Source organism: Dioscorea cayenensis, chromosome 16 (assembly GCF_009730915.1).
Source record: "Dioscorea cayenensis subsp. rotundata cultivar TDr96_F1 chromosome 16, TDr96_F1_v2_PseudoChromosome.rev07_lg8_w22 25.fasta, whole genome shotgun sequence".
Lineage (NCBI taxonomy): Eukaryota > Viridiplantae > Streptophyta > Magnoliopsida > Dioscoreales > Dioscoreaceae > Dioscorea > Dioscorea cayenensis.
Window position 1 is genome coordinate 16,769,572 of NC_052486.1, and position 18,602 is coordinate 16,788,173.

Here is an 18,602-nt window from a genome sequence, read left to right on the forward strand (position 1 = left end):
CGCTCACACAGCAAGAGTTTCTCCAAGGTCTCACACCGGCAAGAGCTCCTCCAAGGCTGTCCTCCTCTCACACCGGCAAAGGCTTGCGATTCTCCCACACAATAGCATCATCTCATCTCCTCCAAGAGTTATTTAAGTGCTCTGTTCACGCCGTCCTCCGGTTGATGATATTGCACAAGATCGAGCATCATCAACAACCTCCGATTGCAAGAGATCATCTCATCTTTTGATCATATCAAAACCTTTGCATGAAATCATCTTCATCACCCTCTGTTAAGTTCTACCAATTGGATCTAATTTTCTCATGATTTTCCTTAGATATACATGTTCTTATAACTCTCATGTTTCTAGATCTAACTATATTTTCCTTGGATTTTATGCATTATTCCTTGCAGATCTTCAGCAGTGAGATAGATCTTCAATAAACTTTGAAGCTTCATTCATATTTGTTGTTTTCTAGCTTAAGGTAACTAATTTTTCTGATTTTTTTTAGATATCCACACTTAAATCTTTGTAGATCTAGCCTTTTTCTTGCTTATTAGTATATTTTCCTCCAAAAATCTGTTTATATATATATATATATATATTTCTTTGAAAATCATGTTGTATGTGTTGTTTTTTTATTTGTTTTTTTATTTGTTTTTTTATTTAATATGCAACCATTTTATTATGGAATGCCTGGTATGAATACAAGACCTTATTAAAGTTGATTGAAGGTTATATGTACATGTACATATATATATATGTTCCAAAAAGATGAATGAATTTGAAGATGTACTTTTACTGCAGGTTATATTTGCATGTATATATATATTAATAGTGGTTGTATTAGGTTTGGAAAATTTTGTTCTGCTAACTTTTCCAATTGAAAGAGCATTGTTAATGTTAGCCACTGCATATACAATTGTAAATTTGTACCACATATTGGTCAAAGATTCACCTTGATCATTCATCAAACAATTAGTAGTGTACCATTGCTTCTTTTGGAGTCTCTGAAGTAATTTGTTGACATTATCAATATCATAATTTCCTTACTTTTTGACCATCTGAAAGCAAGTATGCACTTATTTATTGACTATAGAGATTGTTCCCTATTATATCTGCACTCAAGTGCATTGCCGCATCTTGTCTTGCAGGCCTTTTAAGTAATTTATAGCATTTTGAATTTCACAAATTCTTTATCCACAACTGAAACCATGCACTTGTTTAGTAAACATAGATTGCTACATCTCATATCAGTTTCTGTGATGTGCCGCATCTTGTTTTGCATTCTCTGAACTAATTTGCAACATTTTCAATATCATAATTTTTGATTTTGAAGGATGCACTTAGTTAGTGAGCATAGATGTAGAAAGCAATTGTATTGCTGCATCTTGTCCAGCACTCTAAAATATCTGATAGCATTTACAATTTCAGCATTTCTACTTATTGATTGATCATGGCTAGATTGCTCCCTGTTATATTAGTATATAAATTTAGCAAGATGTCTTGTTTACATTCTCTGTGGTAATTTATAGCATTTTCAATATCAGAAATTCATGACTTACTCTGAAGATAACTAAACCAACATAGGCTTGCATTAAATTTGCATTGAACCACAAAATCAAAATTATGTAAACCATGATCTGAACAAACTGTTTGTAGTTTGTGATGTGACAAAACTCGAGACATAACATCTGCAAAACACATTATTCTTTTTGAAGGATGTATTAATTTGTGAGTATAGTGTATGCTATTGCATGGCTGCATCATGTTTAGCACCCTGAAGTATCTCATACCATTTTCCATTTCCAAATTTCTATTGATTGATTCATGAAGGGATCTGGCCCTTTCACAATTATCATATTCAAAGAAACTGCATGCTAATCAGCAATGCATGCTAAAAAGCAACTAGGATGGTTATTGAATTGAACTCAGACCACATTGTGCACCTAGAATCCAGAGAAGATATATGTCATGTTTCGGGATATGTTATGATCATAACTTTTGATTGATGTTCTATATTTAAATTCTTGTAGTCACTGAATACATATTAGGATTTGGATACGAGTAACTCTTGGTTATCAAGGTGATGTTCTAGAAAGAATTTAAATTTTCTTAATACTAGAATCAAATAGCACATGAACCTAAAAAGTCAGTCAAATAAGATAATTAAGGTCATGTTAGAATGAGTAATGTTAATTGGGTGCTAAGAATGTTGGTGTTGATATAATTATTTTTGTGATCTTTCACAATATTGTTTTGCATTATTTTGTGCTCTTATGGATCCTAATTTATTTTTGTTTTAAATCTTTATATTTTTAAAAATTGTAGATGGCTACGAATGTCAAAAAGGATCACTTATATGTTATGCAAATATTTTTAGCTGCGGCTTATGCCGTCACGTTGGCTTTGCGTAGCAAAAGACGTAGAGTTTGTAGAGAACCATCAAGAAATCGGTTAGTAATTAGAGAGCAATATTTGTCCAGGCTAGTGGATGGCAATGATACTACTAGTATCAACATGGTCCGTATGAACAAATCCACCTTCTTTAATCTTTGTTCTATAATGCGACGAAAAGGTCTTATGAGAGATACGTTGCACATCACTATCGAAGAGCAACTGTTGATGTTCTTACATACTATTGGACATAACCAACGCAATCGGGTCATTGCCCACAATTTTCTTAGGTCTGGCGAGACTATTAGTAGATACTTCAATCATGTGCTTTAGGCAATTGGACAATTACGCGACGAGTATGTCCACCCACCTAGTACACAAACGCCAACATACATAGCATCGAGGTCTACATTATACCCTTATTTCAAGGTAGACATACATTTTTAAATTATATCTTGAATTTACTAGCAAATAAATAACTGTTGGTTATACTTTAATAATGGTAGGATTGTATTGGGGCGCTAGATGGGACCCATATCCATGCTTCTGTTCCAGCATCTGAAGTTGTAGCATTTCGTGGACGAAAACCATATCCTACACAAAATGTGCTTGATGCTGTGGACTTTAATTTACGTTTTACCTATGTCCTTGCTGGATGGGAAGGTTCAGCACATGATGCTCTAGTCTTACGTGATGCACTCGAGAGGCCGAATGGCCTGTCAGTTCCCGAAGGTATCTATTTTGTGTAGTTTACTATAGGTTAACATATGATAATAATCTATTAATTGATTTTTATTAGGAAAATATTACTTGGTTGATGCGGGGTACGCTACAAGACCAGGATTTTTATCTCCTTACAGGGGTGTTAGGTACCATCTCAAAGAGTTTGGCTCACGAACACCGGCAAACCATAAAGAACTCTATAACCTTCGCCATTCATCGGCTCGTACGACAATTGAACGTGCATTTGGTTCTCTTAAGGGCCGTTTTAAGATTCTCACATCTAGACCATTTTTTCCATTCAAGACTCAGGCTGAACTAGTCTTGGCTACATGTATTCTACATAATTACATCTTAAGTGGGGGTGAAGATGTGTTTATACCATCTGAGGAAGAGTGGACTCCACATCGGCCACCCTCACAAAGTAACACAAGGGAGCAAAGAGAAGAGGCCCAAGAATGGGTGGCACACAGAGAAACAATTGCATGCAATATGTGGGCAAATAAGTAGTAGTTAATAGTTTGCTTTTATGTAACCAAAATAAAGATAGTTCTAGACCATGAATTGTACTATTATTTGTTTGTGGGTCATTTTGTAAGACAATGCTTATGGTAATTGATGGGATTCAATGTGTTCTCTAATTCAATGCTATTGGTAATTCAATGTTATGGTAGCTTATATATTGAGACAAGCCATTGTTACAAAAGTTGGTTGTTGGTTTGCTTATATATTGAGACAAGCCATTGTTAAGAGCATGTTCATTATGAAATTTATGACATTGACTAGTTGATTATGAAATTTATGATATTGAAATTTATGACATATCTGCAGCCTATGAATTATATGTTTCCACTCACACTTGCATTTTTTTTTTTGTTATCTTTTTTTAGCATGTTCATTATGAAATTTATGACATTAACTAGTTGATTTGACTAAACTTCAATTGTTCTTTTTTAAGAAACAATGCTTATGTTTTTGGCAATTGTAGAATGGATAGCATGAGAGCATCAGAGGATAGCCAAACATCAACAGTAAGAAGCCCTAACAAAAGAACTAGTGGAAACAAAAGGTGGACATCTACTGAAAGCCGCTTCTTCATACGGTTCATGGCTTCCCAAGTGGAACAAGGCTTTAAAGTTGATAAAGGTTTCAAACCCCAAGCATTCCATGCCGCAATTAAGGCAATAAAAGAAGAATTCGGCATCATAGTTACTGAATCAAATGTGTCCAACCACCTAAGAACAATTAAAAAACGATGGGCAAGAATTAAAAAATTGAAAGAATTAAGTGGGATGGGTTGGGTTGATGGACTAAAAATGATAATCATGGGTGAGTCAGAGTATAAGAACTATATCAAGGTACTCATTTACTTGGAAGCATTCTTATTTATGATTTCTCTTAATTTTTATTTATGTGTAAATCCTTTACTAATTTGTACTAATTTGTTCTAATTTGTTCTTGTGTACTAGATTCATCCACAAGATGAACCATTTCTAAACAAACCAATTGAAGATCATGATTTGTTGGAGACTATTTGTGGTAATGACCAGGCTAGTGGACATCGGGCTATTCACTTTGGGGATGAAATTGGCATGGACATGTATGATAATGAAAACTTCCGCCAATCGACTCAAATTGGTGGTCTTGAAGATATGTCTTTTGAGGAGACAAACTATCATGCAAATATGTCAACACCTATCCACACGCATTCAGAAAGCTCAGAACCATGGGGAGCAACGTCCACTCAAATAAGAAGAGGAAAAGGAAAAAGAAAATTAGTTTCCGAAGTTGAAGCAATACAAGAAATGAACAACACATTTAAGGAGGCACTAGGGAATATGAATTCAACTCGTACTTCATCCTTTGCCAAAGACCTTATGAATGAGTGCATGAAATTAAAAACACATGGATATTCTGGTCGTGAGATCAATAGGGCCTACGATTGGTTGATGGCGGATGAAATGAGGGCTATATCTTTCTTAGCGAAGGATGAAGAACTTAGAATGTATTGGGCAGAGGAGTTTTTTGAAACAATGGCTAACCAAAGAGGAGGGTATTGAGGGCAAAATTAGCAAAACTTAAAGCTAATTTTTATGCATTACTTTTGTATCAGTTGATGTCTTATAATGTTGGAATGGTCTATATTTGTTAGATTATCTTATGATTATGACTGTCAGGGATATTTACTTTGTTTTTTATTTGTATTATGCATGTTGAACATCTTATGTTTGTAATTGTCTCATTTGTTATTGTCTTTATTGTCTTGATCCGGGGACATGTTGAATGTAGTTTTCCTCTTTGAATGTTTTTGGGAGTGAATGAATGTTGTATCAAAATTTTTCTATGAATTGATGTTGTTGTATACATTACCTCGCCGTATTTTTTTCTTCATAGGTGAATGATATATGGGGTACTAGAAGCTAATTTGTAGCAATATTATTATTCAAAAATATTAAATGAGATATTATGAAATGTAGTTATTTATTTAATTAAATTTTGAGTAATAACTCATTTAATTAGGTTTTTATTGAAAATTTATTTGACATGCATAATTAAATTTTATTTAACTCGGAATTATTTAATTAAAATTTAAGAAAACAAGTAAAATATTATTGGAGAAGTCATCTTTGAAAATATATTCTACATAAAAAAATATCATTAATTTAGAAAATAATTTAATTAAAAATTTAATACTTATGTTAATTAATATAATAATTACAATCAAGAAAATAATCAACATTGACATTAAAAATAAAAACAAACACAAAATATTGTGAGTTTGAGAGTTTGTGGGTAATCTCACCATGGGTGCCCACATCTCTTAATACATCAAATCAAACACCGGATTTCATAATACAGATTTACAAATCCTTCTAAACAAACACAAAATTCTGTAATACAGTATTTTCAGTTACATCCAACCAAACACCAGATTTTGCATTACTGTATTTTCAAATCCATGAATTTTCAGTTACATTGTAAATCAAAATCCAATGTATTTACAGTTACTCCCAAGCAAACACACCCTTAGAGATTTTTCTCGGTTGGACAGAGAAGCCACAGGGGCGTGTGTCTGCCCCTGTGGGTCCGGCGCACAGGCGTGGGTAATTTTCGCACACTTGTGCGGTTGCGTTCAGAGGCAGAGAAGTGTTTTCCCAAGAGTGCACAGGGGCGTGCATCTGACCCTGTGGGTTTTTTTCTGAGAAAGCGTACGGGCGTGAGTAATTTCCGCACGGCCGTACGGTTGTACAGAACATCAAGAGGCCCAAGTTCCTTTTAAAATCTCATCATTTCTCTTCATTCTCACACTCCTAATTCATCTGAGAGCACATTTGCACTCTTTCCCGACCTCGCACCGCCATTTTAGAGGGATTTTCACTAGGTTTTCTGGCCGATTTAAAGTTTTATAGTTCAACTCATTGGTAAGCCCTATTTTCCTTCTTTTCTTCATCAATTCTTGATTTTAATCAATGAAACTGGTTAACGTTGCTTTGTTTCTGCAATTATAAGGTTTATTCATGCTTAGAACGAAGTTAGAACCGATAAAAAGGTGTATTTTTGGCTTTGTGAGGTGCGACCGTGCGGATTTCATGCCCTGTGGATCCACACGGGCGTGTGGAAATTCCACACGAACGTTCAGATTTTTGCAGTAATACTTTATGTGTTGTTTGATCAATTTTACTTCTAATTTTGTAGTTATGGAACCTCGGTAGAAGAAGCAAGCTGATAAGCGGTAGTGTGAGTCATCCCTTGAGTCATAAAGCATGAGATTTGCTATTCCCGAGCAGCAATTGCGTTTTGAGCGGTTATCAAGGTTGAGATTTGGACAATCTCGCCTCCTAGACACTAGTATACTGCGGGATATACAACAGAGGGATGAGTTAGCAGATGAGGTCGAGGAACTCGTTTCAGTGGGTGGTTGGAGGCAACTACTGTTGATTAAGGAGCCAGCCATTCGTGCACTTACTCTTGAGGTCTTATCATCATTTGAGTTTGACAGATCTTATGCGAGATTCGACAGCCTTGACACCATTCAGTTTAGAGCATTTGGACATCACCATAGCATGAGCATTTCTCAGTTTTCAGTTCGACTTGGCTTGTACGAGGAGCCATTTACAGACACTGAGGAGTATGCCCCGTTAGCTACAGATTATCCTGGAGCATTGACCCCGCAGAGAACGTATAGAGCATTATGTGGTCAGGGCCAGTATGAGCCTGGGATGTCTAAGGCCATGTGCCTTTCTCGACCTGCTTACCAATATTTGCACGCTATTCTGAGTAATTCGGTGAATGGCCGTAGTGATAGCAATGCCGTTTTGAGCTAACAGGAGTTGTTATACCTGTACTCGATGGTCTAGAGCACACCGATTCATCTAGGGCACTCGATGGTCTAGAGCACACCGATTCATCTAGGGCACTCGATGGTCTAGAGCACACCGATTCATCTAGGGCCCCATCTCGAGCCTATTATCATTTTGAGAGGCTCGAGAGCGTGGTGGGGGTGCTACAGACTGAGATCTCCAAGGTTAGGACGACAAAGGCCGCACAGTATGCTGAGTTTATGGCGCGTTTTGACACTCTCCAGCAGATTTTAGAGCGAGACGTTGCCTCATCATATGTTCTGCGGCCGAGGACCCCTCCGGCGCCACCAGCCTCAACATCAACCGATCCACCAGCATCTTTCGATTATCCTGTAGCAGCAGCAAGAGAGCTGACACCGGGCGACACCGACATTTGATGCATTCTTTATTTTCTTGTTACTTTATTTTATATTGTTGTTAGACTTACACTACTCAGAAAGGATTTTCCTTCTGAGTATGTCTTTTATTTTCGTTTTGTTGTTTCGAGTTGTATTCATTTATCTATATTTTATATACTCGAGTTGTTTTTGTTTATTGAGCTTCACTGAAACCCCTTGTGTATGCGTGCAGATGGTCTTGTCAGTATGGGAATTGAGAACTAGTCATGTACACGACCAAGGAGCTTTTGCACTTGGTCGTGTGTGCTTTACAACCCATTGGAACATCACTCTCAAGGATTTAGCTCCATCAAATGCAACACTAGGAGTTAGGGGAGTACTGTTTTGATTGCTTCTTCCACATATATTCCTGATTGATATACATTATTAGTGAGCTTGCATGGTACATAGGGGATAATGTACAACTTAAGTGTGTGTAGGGGGGAGGGGGGAGTTTCATAGTGCACATGTCTTTTATATTAGTTTTGATTGATATACATGCTCACATAGCCAATGGCGGTTCACCTTAGTTGCAATGATTGTATTCTTGAGTTTTAGGAGAATATTTAACATTGAATGTTCTCATGCTCTAGTTTTTACTTGTATTTCTAGGAATTTTTGCCCGATTGACACTTGTTGCACTACTCACTCAATAAACTCTTTTGGAAACTCAAGTTTGATGTTAAAGGGACTAGTTACAGTTGTTTCTTTTGTTAATTGTGGAAAAAAGGAAAAAGGAAAAGAAAGAACAAAATAGTTTTATTGTTTAGTTGTGCTTGTTGGGTGGAAAGAGCTACCACCTATGAAGTATGAAGCTACTCTTATAAGTCAGATACTAATTATGCCCTAATGAGAGAAAGAGCTATCTCATAGGATGAGTGAAAGCTACCACCCAGGTAGAAAGAGCTATCACCTCGAAAGTGTGAAAGCCACCTTAGTGGCCGCTTTGGAAAGGGCTACCTTAGAGGATGTGTGAATCTACTACCGTTTTTTTTTAATTTTTGTTACTTTGTGTAGATAAATAAGTCTTTTATACTTAGAACTTTGAAGAGTATACTTTGGGTTGACTTGAGTGAGTTTACACACACTTACAGGAATTCGGGTTTATTGTCCTTTTTGATTCAAGTTTTTAGTTAGAACATTGACTTTTCGTATTTAGTGTTGGAATTTAACTTAGTCGTAGAATGCTTTCTTTGCATGCTTTAGTGATCCTAAGGCCAAGAACTTCCAATATTTCCTTCGTCTATGCTTCAATGTCTTATTTTTGCTTGAGGACAAGCAAAAGCTTAAGTGTGGGGAACTTTGATAAGTGCTTGTGTGGTTAGAATGTGAAGTATTCTTTCCTTATGTTGAGCATTACTTTTATTAGGTTTTAGCGCTAATGCTTGTGCATTTGTGTTACTTTCATGCAAATAGGGTTGTGAAGCCGAATGTTAAAGAAAGAAGCCAATGTAGATCGTGAACGCACTATTTGGTGGAAATATTGAGAAGGATCAAACGTGAAGACATAAGTTGGGTTCAAGATGCGAGAATGTCTGCCAACCTCCTTATCTTCAAGCTAGCACAATGATTTGGACAGGCACAAAGGCAGTCACATTCGAATATCCCAATTTGTGCATTAATAGCAAGAGTTTCACCAAGGAGGCCGTTTATTGAAGAAGCAAAACGATCTAAGACGTAAACGTGTGCCCGTTTACTTTACCTCAATGAAAACATGGATTCGGTTGTGTTTTGGGCCAGCACTATAGCAGAATACTATAGTAAAACACTGTACCAATTTACTGTAACAGGTACTGTTCACAGTCGGCCGAGAAGTTGAATTTCAGAGAATCCACACGGGCGTGTGGAATTTCCAAACGCCCTTGAGGAAAGTCCACAGGGGCGTGTGGATGCTCGATTCCAGCCCTTTAAAAGCCGATTTTCAGCCCAATTTAAGCATTCTTTTCTCTATATTTTCTCCAACTGTCAAGAGGACGGCGGCTAGGGTTTTGAGAGGTATTGGCAACGGTTTTGGAGAGGTTCTACGGCTTCGACATCGCGCTTCACTTGGAAGAAGGTTATTGGGAGAGCTTTCGTCGGCACAGATCTGGCGAGGTATGTCCTAGGCCGGACAAGGGGATCTTTGGAGGAAACGAGGCTTCTCCACAAGACCACCATCATGACTATTGAGGGGTTTTCTATTGATTACTTGTTTTTACATTCGATTTCATTGTTGATTGTAACTAGCTCCATGAAGAGCTAAACCCCCTAGTGGGTACTTTGATTTGTGAACCCCAGGATATATTTGTTTCATTAAACCTTTTATTATGCTTTCCTTAATTGATGTTTTAATTGAGTTCCCATCTTGAATGTTTGATTGATTGAATCCTCCCTTAGAGTGACACTAGGGTTGAGAGTTCACCTTGGTAACCCTTGTGAGTGAGTGACATACCACGAGAGTTAGACAAAGCTAGATTGGAGAGCGTTGTGAGGGTGAGTCGAGAGATAGCAGAGTGTCCCCTTTCCCCTTCGATATGATTTATCCTACCTCCATTTCCTTGAGTTCTTTGCGGTCATAGTAGAGTGAACGGGCTAAGGGATGGCCTTCCGCTGGACCTTAGTTGCAAAGACAACGGAGTGAAGCGTTGAAGTGATTTTAGCACCTAGGGTTTAATTGTGACTAGGGACCTCTCACCTGGACCAAAGGGTTAGGTCTACATCTAGGAAGAGGGTTTATCACTTGGAATTCCTAGAACTCCATGCAATTCTATACAAGTGCGAGGTGTTGAGATTGTTCGATTACTCTACCGGGACATCGTATAGAGTTAGTCACGGTTGACATTAGATTTGGGACAGTGTATTGAAGGATTTCCATGACTCATTAATGCATTAATTAGGAAGCATAATACTTGGTTTTGCACTTGAAACGATTTTCTTAGGCGGATCAATATTCGAGTACCCCATTTATATCGATTGCTTTATCTCTCATTTACCTGTGCTTCTCTTTCTTGTTTATTTTATTCTTGTTTACACTACATCTTATCAACATAATCATTGTTCCTTTTCATTTGGTTAATTAGCAATTTAAGTATTCTTATTTCCTACTCCCTGTGGATACGATACCCCACTCACCTGGGATCATTACTTCGATAAACCAGTGTACTTGCGGGTCACACGCAAGGGGCATTGTCCGTTCTCATTCATGTTTAGTCTATGATAGTGACACACCCCTTGCGAGTGAGTACCGCAAGTGCACGGGTTATCGAATTAATAAAGTACCCTGGTGAGTGGGTAGTCATATCCATAAGGAATAGTGCTCGGAAACACAAGTATTGCTATTTAGCAATAGTGAAGATGATTTAAAAGTGGTGTGAACAATATCAATGCAAATAGAAATAAAGCAAAGAAGAAAGGGACGCAATAGAATAATAGGAAAGACAATCGATAAAAAGTGGGGCGCCCGGACAATGCTCACCCTAAGACTATTGTTTCAAGTGCAAGACCAAACATTAAGTCTCCTAAATTATGTCTAATGATTCGTGGAAATCCTAAGACACACGGTCTCAAATCTAAGGTCAACCATGACTAATCCTCACACTATGCACCTGTGGAAAGGGATACTCTCACTGCCTCACACAGTGTGGGGTTGTATGAAGATTTGGGGACTCCAAGTGATAAACCCTATTCCTTGGTATAGATCTAACCTTTTGGTCTAGGTGAAAGACCCCGAGTCACAATTAAGCTCCAACACTAAGGATTACTTCAACACTTCACTCTATTTCTCATGGAACTAAGCCCCAATGGAGTTTGTCTCTTAGCACTTCACTCTATTGTGACTGCATAGAACTCTTGAAATGTGGAGGTAGGATAAATCACATAGGAAAGGAAAGGGGGCGTTCCGCTACCTCTCGACTCACCCTCTCGATCCTCTCCAACCTAGCTTTGTCTAACCCTTATGGTGTGTCACTCATCCACAAGGATTGCCAAGATAGATTCCCAACCCTAGTGTCACTCTAAGGGAAAATCAATTCAACAAGAATTCATGGTTGGAACTCAATTAAAAACATCAATTAAAGAAACATAATGAAAGATCAATGAAACAAAATCATCCTAGGGTTTACAAGTCCAAGCACCCACTAGGGGTTTAGCTCTCCATGGAGCAAGATACAATCAATAATGAAATCGAATTTAAAAGCATGCAATCCATAAAGTAAAACCCCCTCGTAGTCTGTATTGTTTGTCTTGTGGAGTTGCCTCATCTTCTCCAAGGGTTCCCTCGTCAAGCCTAGGGCACACCTTGCCGAATCGATGTCGACGAAAGCTTCCCCAATAACTATCTTCCAATGGAACACGGTATCGAAGTCCATAGAACCACTCCAAAAACCTAGCCAAAGAGTCTCCAAACCTTAGCCACAAGCACCTCCAAAGATGGGGAAAATATGAGAAAAGGATTGGAAATGGATCCCCAAAACGACTGAAATCACGGCTTAAATAGAGCCAGGATCGGGCATCCACACTGGCGTGTGGAATATCCACATGCCCGTGTGAATTTTTAGAAGTCGATTTTCTGCGAACTGTGAACAGTAACTACTACAGTGATTTGCTACAATATTTCACCAAAATACTCCCGAATCCACACTTTTCATCGAGGCCACATGAATGGGTACACATCCATGAGGTAGATCACGTTGCTTCTTCAATGAAATCACATTGATGAAGATCTTACTAATATTGCACAAGTCAGAACACATGAGTATGACTGGCTTTGTACCTCCAATTTGTATATTTTCTTGAACACAATGGAGGGTGGCACACACCCAAATGTCTTTGAGCAAAACTTGTGTCTTCACGCTTGTTCAATCCAACAACTTCATCAAAATTACGTCCATAATCCACTTTTGGTTTCTTTCTTCTACAATTATCTCCACAACCCTAAATGCACAAACAAACACATATACACAAGATTAAGCGATAAAATTTGAGAAAAGTAATGCTCCATGTAAGAAAAGAATACTTCATATTACTTATACACAAGCACTTATCAGATAGTTTAATTGCAAGATTTACGATTTTGACTGGACTCGTAACAGCGACTATAACGTAACTCATGGACCTCAGATGTTTGCAACTCGATCCTCTTCCGTCTAGGACACCCAGGTTTAACTTGTCATGTAAATATCATTGTTTCTATTTAACTATCAATTTTTCTGTTTAACTATCAATGTTTCTGTTTAACTATCAATGTTTCTTTTTAACTATCAATGTTTCTTTTTAACTATCAATGTTTCTATTTAATGTATTACCTTTACTTTTAAGATAATGCTTATGTGTTTAAGATAATATATTACGTTTATATTTAAGAAAATGCTTAAATATCATTGTCTCTGTTCAAAGATCTAAGATTGGCACGTAAATATCGTCGTTTCTATTTAAATTTGTGTTTATTTACAAAAATGAAATAAATAGCAAAATTAATAGTATTATACAATAGTTTGTAACAAACATATGTAATGAATATAAGTTGTCATCCATGCTTAGTCGACGATAATTTTATTGCAAGATCTATGATTGTGACCAAACTTGTGGCAGCGACTGCAATGTAACTCGTGGACCTCAGATACTTGATCCTCTTCTATTTAGGATGCCCAGGTTGCTTTCTTTTGATAGGCTGACACAAACGCAGTTCTTGATTATTGACTGTAGGCTTGTCATTATCGGGTTTGGGGAAAATAGCTTTCTTACAAGCCAATTTGTAATTATTAATGGTGAATAGCCGCTAATAAATCGATGAACATTAGTGTTGAAGATAGTATGCATGTGGGGAAAAAAGGAAGACCTTCGCAATGGCATTCACAAGGCCCTTAGACCTGTCCAACACAAATGTAATAATCTCTTCAAAATTTCCGTCATCATATAAAGCATCACCTAATTTAGAAATGAACCACGTCCAATTGGCATCGGCCTCGTTATCGATAATACCAAAGGCCACGTGGAAAAAACCATTCTTCCCATCTTTGACTGTGGCACCCAATACAGTACCCCGATATTTTCGAAGAAGGTGGGTACGATCAAGAAACAACAGTGACCTGCAACCTCTCTTGAATCCCATGACACACGCATGGAAAGAAAATAATACACTTTTAAAATGTTCATTATCTCTTTCCACAATCGCAATGCCACCAGGGTTTGTCTCAACCACCTTATCCACATACCAAAGCAATAAATCATAACTGGAGACCTCGCTGCCATCGAGGATCAGCCGAGCATACTCTTTACCTAACCAAACTTACTTGTATGGAATATAGACACCGTGTTCCCGTAACATGTCCTTATGAATGTTAATGACCTTGTACAAGGGCTAGTCCTTGTGCTTCTGAATCACATGTGCGCTTACCCATTTTTTAGATGCTTTCGGATGTGACACCAAGCCAATTCCACCACCATAAGTGTGTGATGGGTGCATTGTGTTGATTCTGAAAGTATTTTTATTGTATTCCTTAGATGCATGAAGGCAAAATTGATAACCAACTGTAGTGCATTCTATAGTCACACAGTGTTTTTCATTCTTCATGAATTTGAAGTCAAAATTCTTCTTGATTGCAAAATTTTGAAGTGCATCTTTGAAACGGTCAGTGCTTAGAAAACGTTATCCGATATCCAATGACAAAACTTCAAATTGATCTGACGAGGAACAAAGGCCGGCCAGACCGTTAGGCTCGCCATAAGGTGGAACGGATATGCTCCCAGAATCCAAATTCCTGCTAAAATCAAAAAACTTTACAACAAGAAGAAAGTTTAAGCAAAAACTCGATAATTTTTAGCAGAAACATAACATTTTAAATGGAAACTAGATAATTTTATGCAAAAACAGGGACAGGGATAACTAATTAAAAACATAAGTTTTAAGCGGAAACTGGAATAATTAAGCGAAAACATATAATTTTAAGCAGAAACTAGGATAATTAATCAATAATTAACTTGTATAATTATGTAAACATAAAAGAGAAGAACTTTATAATGAGAAGAAATCATTGTCAGTAGAAAAAAATCTCAACCACGAAATCAACTGTAGCGCATTTGAAGAGGGCTTACACATGACACATGCGCTAGAAGTTAACCTTGTTTTCTATTGGACAAACCGTTTTATGTGCATCAGGTGTGATAAACTTCACCTTGACATGGGATACATCGAGACCCCATCACTCACATATCTCCGCTAACACTTATTCCCAAGAATTCAGTGACGTGAACACTAGCACTCGTCCCTCCCCTTTGTATTTAGAATAGAACATAAACTCTACACAGTAAACCTACATAAAAATAAATTGTTACTCTCTCTCGTACAGTGATTAGGGTGAGGGCAAGGAAAAGATTTGTCACCTTATCATGCAACTGGAAGAACTCCAACATACCAAATCGGGATGAATTAAAAAACTCCAAAACTCCAAGGTGATAGAAGTCTCCCAAAGTGTGTTTAAGAAAAAGGAAAAAGAAATGCAAAAAGGTTGGACATGATGTGATTGTGCAATGATGGAATTTCAAAATATGGACCCAATCCGAGTGACCTACAAAGGGCCAAAAGGAAGTGAAACAATAATGTAAAGGCTGTCAGGGCTATTCATAACTTACAGTCGTTGTTTGGGAAATTTTGAAATTTTTGGTGGTAAATAGTAATTTTCCCAAAAAAATCACCTTTAAAGGATGATGTTCATTCAATTGTATCTTAAAATAATAGTCAACCAAGCATCACAGAGCTTTTCCATGGTTTAGAGAAGAAAGATTATCAATCTTGACATTATATCCTTTAGAAACTGCTTCAATGCAGGCCACCTAGCTCTTTGAAGATGTTAGTATGAAAAAGAAACACCAACAAAACATGGAGATTCTATTGATGCATGACTTGAATAAATATATATATCAACATGTATTAATATTAGTTTATGTGAGATGAACCTCATTAATGGCTGCCAATGATTGCATAGTCTCATATACCATATGTGCAAGGGACCCACATCATGCTATCATAAAATCACAATGAAAAATGAGACTTGACTCTATTAAAAAAATAAATAAATAAATGATAAGAAGCATGTAATGATATGTACGCATCGTGCATGATTCAATTAAAAAAAATCCAAAGAAAATGGGCCCCACCATGCACATGGGATGAATATGATAAGCATGGATTTATATATATATATATATATATATATATATATATATATACATCCCAAAACAATAGGACGAATACTCATTTTGAGGCAACATCAAAAAATTTTAAATTTCAAGATAGTGAAATATATTTCAAGATGGCAATGAGGCATGTAATGTAGTGATAAAGCACATATAGTGACTATGTTCAGAAATACATATATATTATAATATATATATATATATATATATATATATATAGATGTATAAAATCAAAGCCAAATCAGCCAAATCAATACTCAAAATATAAAAAGAGTCAAGATTTGAAAATTCATATAAATTGACAATTTAACTCAGTATTCTCAAGACATCAGAAGTCAAAGACCCAAAGAGTTTCACAAGTCAAGACCCGAACGGAGCTTCACAAGCATAAAAGCCAAAGCTTATGGAAAGTCAAAATCAAGTTTATGGTTCATCAACATTGAGAATTCATAATTTGAAATTCAAATCAAACTCAAGATACAAATCAAATTCAAAATGCAAAATGTCCATGACACAAGTTCGGATACAAGTTAATAAGTGAAGATGATTTCAAATTCCTTGAATATTCAATGAAGTCCATGAAATCATATTTATTGAAATGAATGAAATTTATTGTCACAACTTGTTTCCTTGTTTATACTTATGTCTTAATCGGAGATTCCTTTAACAATGTCCAAGTCAATTAACATCAAGGGCTTACAATTAATGGAAGTCATGAACACATAATCTCTTGAAATCATAAAATATAAAATTTGATTTTTGATCCATCATTTTAACCAGTCTAACTCTAATTGAAGACCGGGTGAGAAAGAAGGAGCCCACAGAATCCATCTTGTAATCTCGAATACATTCAAGAACTGTCTCTATCCATCTTGTGGCTATATTAAAGTAATCAAGAACCCTAGTTATGTCCTTCACCTGGAAGATAAGTCTCTAAGTAATCATGTCCTGTTATGAAAAACTTGATAAGCTAGAAATAACTAAAAGTCTCTAAGCATCTTCGAAGGAGGTCTTTAAATCTCTCATATGCCTCAAATAATGTTTCCGACTCTGTTTGCTTAAATGCTAAAATTTCTTGCCTTAGCTTTGCCACTTGGCTAGGAGGAAAATACCTTCCCAAGAATTTTTCAACCATATCTTTCCATGTTTTGATCGATCTAGGTGGTAAGGATGTGAGCCATCGATATGCCCCATCTCTCAAACTAAATGGGAATAGTCAAAGCTGGATAGTATCATCTGTCACTCCATTTATCTTGAAAGTGGAACAAATTTGGAGAAAATGGGCAAGATGGTCATGAGCATCCTCATTTGCAAGACCATTAAATTGCACTGAATTCTAGATCATGCCAATTGTGCTAGCTTTGATTTCAAAATTGTTTGTGCCAATGGATGGTGCTTGAACACTGAATTCTTCGCCCGTGAACTACGGCCTTTCATATTCGGATAAGGTGCGTCTTTCCTCGGCCATGATTTTAGATTCTCTGTCCTCAATCTCGATGTATCATTCACTCGAGTCTTCACCCAATTCTCTTAGTCTTCGATGCAAGGTCCTTTCAGTTTCACTGTCTTGTGCAACTAGGTTTAATGGATTTGCTCGTGTCATGCATAGTACCTAGCAATAGCAAAGCAAGGGTGATTTATACCGAAGGATCTCAAGACTAGTCCAATCCCAATTTCTTGGCGATTGAACCCTAATCCCATACGAAAGTCAATATGGATCTCTCCCTAATCACATTCCTATGATTGTATTAAGTGTAGGGAAATCCCACAATAAGGACAAACTTACCCTAAGTCTATCCTTAAGATTTGGAGGGGCTACCGACATCCAATTTTTAAGCATGTTGATCCAAGAATACCCCTTCTAGCTTATTAATGATCAACTACATGTGAGTAAGTCACATCTACACGTACAACTCAATAAAGAACTAAGGATTTCTCCATTTTATAGTTCTATACATGAAGAAAAATGAGCCAAGATATAAATCAACCCAAATGCATTTCAAATAAAAGTTTAGCATCCAAAATACATGATGAACCCCCCAAGGTTCACCTATATCCAGTGGCCTTGGGGTTTAGTGTGCCATCATACTAACAAATGTAACAAACTCAAGAAAAACACAAAACAAATGCATAAGAGGCACTCCCTAGTCCCAATGATGATGAAGAAGAACAATGCCGGCCGAATGACGCTTCCTCTAGCCCAATGAATGTCGAATGCTCCTCCTCTCTTGATGATGAAGCTCTCCCCTTGAAGTTCAAGCTCTTGATCACCTAAAAGCCTCAAGCCAAGATCTCTAAAGATGTCTTCATTCTCCTCCTTCTTCCTCCCAAGTGTTGGCTGCCAAAAAGTCCCCAAAGAAATCCTCCAAATCCTCTCTGATAGCCCCCAAGCATACTCCCCTAATGGAGGCCGTATAAGGCATAAAATGAGACTCAAAAACTCCCCCAAAAGTCTTCCATACTGGGTCCATACTGGATCAATGAGGAGGTCCATACTGGGTCAATGAGGGGGCCATTGAGGTAATATGAACCAAGCAACAACCCATATTTCTCTTATAACAGTGTCCATACTGGGTCAATGAGCTCCTCATTG

At 37.1% G+C, this 18,602-nt stretch overlaps 1 protein-coding gene across 1 annotated transcript; it reads left to right on the plus strand.

Annotated features, from left to right (window-relative positions):
- The first annotated feature begins 2,313 nt into the window (after positions 1 to 2,313).
- On the plus strand, positions 2,314 to 3,609 carry LOC120278563 (putative nuclease HARBI1). The gene is made up of 3 exons (XM_039285318.1): positions 2,314 to 2,412; positions 2,886 to 3,111; positions 3,179 to 3,609. Exons 1-3 carry the CDS (start codon positions 2,314 to 2,316, stop codon positions 3,607 to 3,609), a joined length of 756 nt encoding a protein of 251 aa, XP_039141252.1.
- Positions 3,610 to 18,602: the final 14,993 nt, after the last annotated feature.

Coding starts and splice junctions, on each gene's coding strand:
- LOC120278563 (XM_039285318.1), top strand. CDS start 2,314: ATGGCTACGAATGTCAAAAAGGATCACTTATATGTTATGCAAATATTT. Junction 2,413..2,885: donor TGCGTAGCAAAAGACGTAGA/GTTTGTAGAGAA, acceptor TAATAATGGTAG/GATTGTATTGGGGCGCTAGA. Junction 3,112..3,178: donor TGGCCTGTCAGTTCCCGAAG/GTATCTATTTTG, acceptor GATTTTTATTAG/GAAAATATTACTTGGTTGAT.